The sequence below is a fragment of the Rhinolophus hipposideros genome, assembly GCF_964194185.1.
Source record: "Rhinolophus hipposideros genome assembly, chromosome: 17".
NCBI classification, from domain to species: Eukaryota; Metazoa; Chordata; class Mammalia; order Chiroptera; family Rhinolophidae; genus Rhinolophus; species Rhinolophus hipposideros.
In genome coordinates, this window is record NC_138063.1 from 177613 (window position 1) to 184270 (window position 6658).

The 6658-nt window shown below is 56.4% G+C and overlaps 1 protein-coding gene across 1 annotated transcript; it reads right to left on the reverse strand.

Annotated features, from left to right (window-relative positions):
* Nucleotides 1-13: 13 nt before the first annotated feature.
* LOC308509942 (protein dpy-30 homolog) lies at nt 14-392 on the reverse strand. Its single transcript, XM_081078627.1, has one exon. It carries the CDS (start codon nt 299-301, stop codon nt 17-19), a length of 285 nt encoding a protein of 94 aa, XP_080934753.1. The 5' UTR covers nt 302-392; the 3' UTR covers nt 14-16.
* Nucleotides 393-6658: the final 6266 nt, after the last annotated feature.

The following is a 6658-nucleotide window of genomic DNA, read 5'->3' on the forward strand; positions in this document are numbered from 1 at the left end:
TGTTCTTCCCAATAAGTCAGTTCCTATCTTCAAACTGTGCCTTGTTTTTAAAAAGATATGACGCTAGAAATTCAATGGGATTTGGTGGCCTTTCCTTTGCACGCACAGGAAGTTTTTGTAATAAGATAGGCACCACTGTCTGATCTAGGTGGGCACGAGTTGGCAAAGACTGGAGATCCACTTTCTGTTTTGATGACTTTTCTGCATTAATCTTCTCATTTTCTACTATTCTCTCGCCGTTATCTGTGAGGCCGTACTCAGAGTGAGGATTTTCTGCAACCTGCGTCTGTCCCTCCAGCATGTGCTCCGGCTCCGTGGCAGACCCTGCCAGCCGGTCCCCGGTACCAGCCTAAGAGCCCCGCCCCGCGCCACCAACTCCCAGCACAAACCGCTCCGCCGTAAGTCTCTTTCTTTTTTCACACGTAGAACAAGGTAAGCGTGTCTTTGAATTTTTTGTTAACCCCAGACCTCGTATTAAGGAAAGCCTTCTCCAGCAGCAGGGCCGGGACGATGAGGGGGCCAGATGCGTAGCTGCCGGCAGAGCAGGCCTGGCCCTCACCCCACAGCACAGACGCCAACTCTGCCTGACCAGAGCCTCGCAGAAGCTCCAGATCTGGCGCGTGTCCTAAGGTAACGAGCAGAAATCTCCGTACCGCGGGTTCTCGGAGCGTTCTCCGTGGGGCCGACACAGCTCACGGCCGGGGCCTCTGCCCCTTGCCCTGGTGGGCCTGCGCAATCCGGGCGCTGACCACAAATGTCCCTGCTGTTGGGGACACGAGGACACGCTGCTTGGTTCACAAATGGAAGCTCGGAGTGCTGACCGTGTAGCCCTTGCACCAGCCAGCACCCTCTGCGTGATGGAGGTGCGGAGGGGCGGCGGGGGTCCTTCAGAAAGCGTCGCTGCAGCGGCGTTGTCTCCTGGCACCTTTCTCAGAAAAGTCGTTCAAGTCTGCGACATCCGCCAACGCACCCCGCCTTTCCGTGTGGCCTCCCGGTCACTACTTGTCCGCTCTCTGCCTGCGGGAGGGTGGCTGGCGGCGCCTCGGGGCTGCTGTCCCGCGGGCGGGGGCGCTTTCTGGGCGCCTCGGTTACGGGCTCCAGCTCCCGCCCGCATCCCGCCGCCCCCCCCCATCCCGCCGGGCGCATCCCGCCCCCCGCATCCCGCCGCCCGCATCCCGCCGCCCGCATCCCGCCGCCCGCATCCCGCCGGGCGCATCCCGCCGCGCGCATCCCGCCGCATCCCGCCCCCCCCCCCCCCCCCCCCGCATCCCGCCCCCAGCCCCTTTCCAGCGCGGAGGGAGGCGGAGGCGGGCGGGGCCCCGCGCCCCCGCGCCCCGCAGCGCGTCCCTGTCCCCGTGGCCGCCTGCGAGCGGAGGGACTGACACCCGCGCTGGAGGCGCCGACAACCTCGGCGCGGCCGGAATTCCTGGACGGGGCGGCGCCCGCGGCCCAGGGCCCCCTCCTGATGCGGTTGTCACTGTCCTCTGCCGGGACAAGGGACAAGGCCGTGGTCGCAGTGCTTCCGCAGCTCTGGTCTGCTTTGTTTCATTGCATGGGACGTAAAAAAGAGCGATCTTTACTGTAGTAACTGTTAAATACACACGACATACAAATGGCCCGTCTTAGCCATTGTTAAAGGCACAGCTCGCGGTGAGCACACTCGGTGCTGTGCGCTGTCGCCACCTGCGCCCACAGCGTCTCCCGTCTGTCGCCCTTGTACACTGACCCTCGGCCCCCGGCTCCATCTTGTACTCTCGGTACCTACATTCCATCCGTTTTGATGCCATGTTGTCCCCTCTCCTGAGCGGAAGGAAGACTGTCGTCTCCCTCCTCCCTGCCCTTCAGGCCCCTGTGAATGGGCCTCACGGGTCACTTCGTGGGCGGTCCCCAGGCACCTGCTTTATACCCCTGTGCGATGGAAGCTCTGGGGCCGGGCTGCGCGTCTGGGTCACCCCGGTGTTCCGGGGCGCAGCTCAGCAACAGCACGTGTGTTTGTGAAACTGGCACGCCTGCAAAGACGCCCAACGTGGTTCGTCAGGAGAATGCAAATCAAAGCCACGCTCCAGAGCCCATTCCACACCCGCTGCGCGGCTAGGATCAAATCACTGACAGGTGTTGGCCAGGAGGTGACAGACTTGCAGCCTCACTCGCTGCTGGAGGGAACAGGAAGCCAAGCAGCCAGTGGAGAACACAGCCTGGCAGCTCCACAAAAAGTTAAACAGACACACAACCCCAATCCCACCTTTAGGTGTCTGTCTGCTCAAGAGAAACGGCAAGTGTCCTCACAGGAACGTGCACACAGATTCCCAGTAGCGTCACAACGGCCATAGGAGGCGGGGACCCACCAAAGTGTCCATCAGCAGAATTTGCCTGAGCAGAATTGGTGTGGATGGAGTCTCAGCCACAAGGCGTGTCGCTCACTCCTGCCGAGGGGTGACCTTGGGAAGGGATGCTCAGTGAGGAGTGTTCATACAGGGCCACACGTCGTAGGGTTCCATTGCTGGGAAATGCCCAGAATTGGGGAGTCTGTACACGGGAGGAGTGGCGGTTGCTGAATCTGTGGGAGAGACTGATGAGTAGTTGGGTTTCTTTTAGGACAAAAATACTCTAAAATTAGATGGTGGTGATGATTGCACAACCCTGTGAATATACTAAAAACCACTGAATTGTACACTTTAACTGGGTGGATTTTCTAGTACGTGAATTATATCAAAGTAAAGCTGTTAAAACAATAACTTTTGGAAAGGATGGCCATTTTGCTCCCTTTCATGTCTTTTTAGCACCTGCCTGTTTCCCCTCCCACGGGGGCTGAGGTGGAAGGCAGCGCTGAATGGCACTGCAGTGGTCGCGGGTGGGGCAGGGACACTGCCTGGGCCCCTTCAGGAAGAGGCCCTTGGGGTTCCCGGCTCCTCCTCACGGATGGCGCCCCGTGAGGAATCCTGCCCGACAGCTTCTGCTTTCGTCCGAAGGAGGCGGAGGCCATCTGCCCGGAGGGAGGAGGCGAGGCAGCGGAGCTCCCGGCGGGCCCGCGGGAGGAGGCGCCCCGGGAAAGCCTGCTGGACGCGAGCGGGAAGCCGTTCAGGCCCGACGCGTGGGTCTCAAGGCCCAGAACCCACTCAAAAACTTTACAGAAAAAGCAGGGGAAGTCAAAGGGTCACTTCTAGGAGCCACCTGCTGAAGCCCCTCCAGGTTCCTGGGAGAATGTTCTGGTTCTGGAGGTGGGCGGTGCTGGGCGCGGTGCCCCGTCGCTTCGCAGGGGTGTCCTGGACCCCGCGCCTCCCTGTTATGCGTTACTGTGCCTGGGGGTTGTTGGCTCACGACAGGACCCGCCTCGTGGGCCGAGCTCAGGGCCGTTCCCTTGTGGAACCAGACAGCCGGCTAGAGACCACGCGGCAGTCTCACCCCTTCAGGCCGGGCAGGCCGCGGGTTCTGGGCGCTAATGACTCCGGGAGCCGGCGGAGGCCGACTTAGGAGGGGAGGTGGCAGGCGCTCCCGCAGGGGACCTGGGACCTTAGCAGCCAGCCCTGGTGCGGGCTCAGGCTGCAGGGCCCGGCCTTCCTTGTTTGTAACTACAGACGCGGGGGGTGGGGGGCAGGCAGGGCCCGGCCACAGCAGCCTGCATTAGAGATGCAAAAGGTCGTCTGTGAGTTCAAGCTTCCTGAACAGCTTGAGCAGGGCCACTGGCCTCCGTGTACCCAACGGCTGCTGCGGGGAAGTAAGAGTCAGTTGTGAAAACGAGGCCCCAAGCCCCAGCCCAGAGAGTGGAGGTCTGTGCCGATGGCAGGGGTCTCCCCACCTGGATCCACAGAGCCTCAGGAAAGGAAGTCCAGCCAGTCTGAGGCCTGGCGGGGCTCCCAGGGAGGGGCGCCGGCTCAGGACCGGTCCCCTCACGGAGCTGGGAAAGCGGGAGAGCTGGAGGCAGCGGGAGGTGAGGGCTCACTCAGGCCCCAAGAGAGAGAGCAGGCAAGGTAGGAGGGCGCGGTACCAGGAGGTGTGGAAAGGAAGTTCCAGAAGTGGGGCTGTGGGGCTGGGAGAGGACTTTGATGTGGCCTGGAATAGAGGGAAAAGCTGGGAGGTGCGATGGCCTCTGTGTGGTGCTTAGAACAGCACACGCACCGCACCCAAGACCCAGCACCTCCATCGCCGGGGCCCTTCCCAAGCCCAGGAACATGCATTTTCACGGCCATGTCAAGGAATGCCCTGCACAACCCTGGAGCTGCACAGCTGGGCCAGGTAGAAGTGGGCACAAGGAAGGCTCACCGGTGGGAGTGGGGGGGTCCCAAATGCTACAAGTCCCCAGGTGCTCTGCGCGTCTTAACAGGATACAGTGGGCACAAACAAAGGTATGCTCAGTTTACCTGGGAAGATAGGACAAGGTGCATGAAAAGGGGGCACCCAAATGCTGTTGCTGGAAGACGGACTAATATTATTTTCATTACTGTGTTCATCTGCATGATAGCCCACGGGAGGCCGGCACTGTTGCCCGTTGTACACCTGGCGCCTCGGACTTCACTAGGCCGCCTGACACCACAGGACAGGGTGCAGCCTGAGGGAGCACCTCCTACCCTGTCCCAGCCTCTGCCTTCAACCAGTGGAGCAGGGAGGTGCAGGCTGGTCTCCCCTGTGTTCTCTGTTACATGTTAAGGGACCTGGGATCCGGACACACCCCTGGACCCACACCTATCTGTTCCAGCTCAGGAATCTGGGCCTCTGGGGTGACAGCACGCATCCCTAAGTCATGGTTTGTTTTATAAACCATGACTTGTTTTCTTTGGCCTAAAAGTACATCTTCCCCAAACTGGATATCCACATGGAACAAATGAAGTTGGGCCCTTACCTAACACCACATACAAAAATCAGTGCAGAAGAGGTCAAAGACCTAAACGGAAGACTAAACCCATAGAAGTCTTAGAAGAAAACATAGGGACAATTTCATGATAATGAGTTTAGCGATGTTTCTTGGATATGACACGAAAGGCACAGGCAACAAAAGACAAAACATAGGTGAGCTGTACTTGATCCAAATTCACAGCCTCCATGCATCAAAGGGCACTATTAACAGAATGAAAGGCTACCCACGAAACAGGAGAAAATACTTGCACATCATATATTTGATAAGGGATTGGTATCCAGAATACATGGAGGACTCCTAAAACTCAAGAACCTGATTAAAAATGTGCAAAGGACTTGAATAGACATCTCTCCAAAGAACATACACAAACAGCTCATGAAAAGATGCTCAACATAACTAGTCATTAGGGAAATGCAAACCAAAACCGCCAGATATTACTTCACACCCACTATGATGACTACTATCAAATTAACAGAAACAAGTATTGGAGAAATTGGACCCTTGTATCACTGGTGGAAATGTAAAATGGGGCCGCCGCTATGAAGGATGGTACTGCTGAAAAATTCAACATAGAATTGCCATATGAATCCGCAATTTCACTTCTGGATGTACACCCAAAAGGAGTGAAACTGGGGACTTGAATAGATATTTGCACACCATGTTCACAGCAGCATTACTTACAATAGCCAAAAGGAGACAACCCAAGTGTCCAGCGAGAGATGAATGGATAAACAAATGTGATACACACAATGGAATGTGTTGTGCAGTGTGTCATGTGGGGTCTCTGGCCCCGCTTCCCATATAAGAACGCAGGACATGGTGAGGTCAAAAAGGAACACCCAGGAAGCCATAGATAGGGGAGTCATGCCACTATAGTCTCGCTGGCGGCCGGGCGGACACAGGCAGAAGGATCCACAAGATCTGCAGTCCGCCATTCCCTTCCTCTGCCAGCCAACCTACCAACCAACCAACTCAGTCCCGGCAGTTACACCAGCAGCCAAGTATCAGTAGACCGACTACTCCCAGTGTCAGTAGACTGTAACTGGCCAGTCTTACCAGTTACAACTGACAGCCAACCAATCACAGTTGGTGATCATTCCCTACCCAGAGCCAGCACCTCCCCACCGAGGCTGAGAGGTTGGAAAATGCTCTATGGGACTCTGTCCCCACGGAATGTTATTAAGTGTTAAAAAGGAAGTTCTGACACACGCTGCGACATGTGGATGACCCGTGAAGGGGTCATTATGCTCAGTGAAATGAGCTAGACACAAAAGGAATCAATGCTGTATGATTCCACTTATAGAAGTACGTAGAGTACTGAAATTCATAATGAAAGACAGTAAAATGGTGGGGTTTCCATTTGGGAAGATGGAAAGTTCTGGACCTGTTAGTGGTGATGGCTGCGTGCACTGTGAATGCACTTCGTGCTACTGAACTGGACACCTCACTGGTTACGATGGCCAATTGGACATTACGTATATTTCACCACAATATGTATTTTTTAAAAAGATTTTACTGGGGAAGGGGAACAGGGGGAACAGGACTTTATTGGGGAACAGTGTGTACTTCTAGGACTTTTTTCCAAGTCAAGTTGTTGTCCTTTCAATCTTAGTTGTGGTGGGTGCCATTCAGCTTCCTTCAAGTTGTTGTCCTTTCAATCTTAGTTGTGGAGGGCGCAGCTCAGCTCCAGGTCCAGTTGCCGTTGCTAGTTACAGGGGGCGCAGCCCACCATCCCTTGTGGGACTCGAGGAGTTGAACTGGCAGCCTTGTGGTTGAGAGCCCACTGGCCCATGTGGGAATCAAACC

Bases quoted from the DNA above. Each gene is read 5' to 3' on its own strand.
- LOC308509942 (XM_081078627.1), bottom strand. From the start codon at position 301: ATGCTGGAGGGACAGACGCAGGTTGCAGAAAATCCTCACTCTGAGTAC.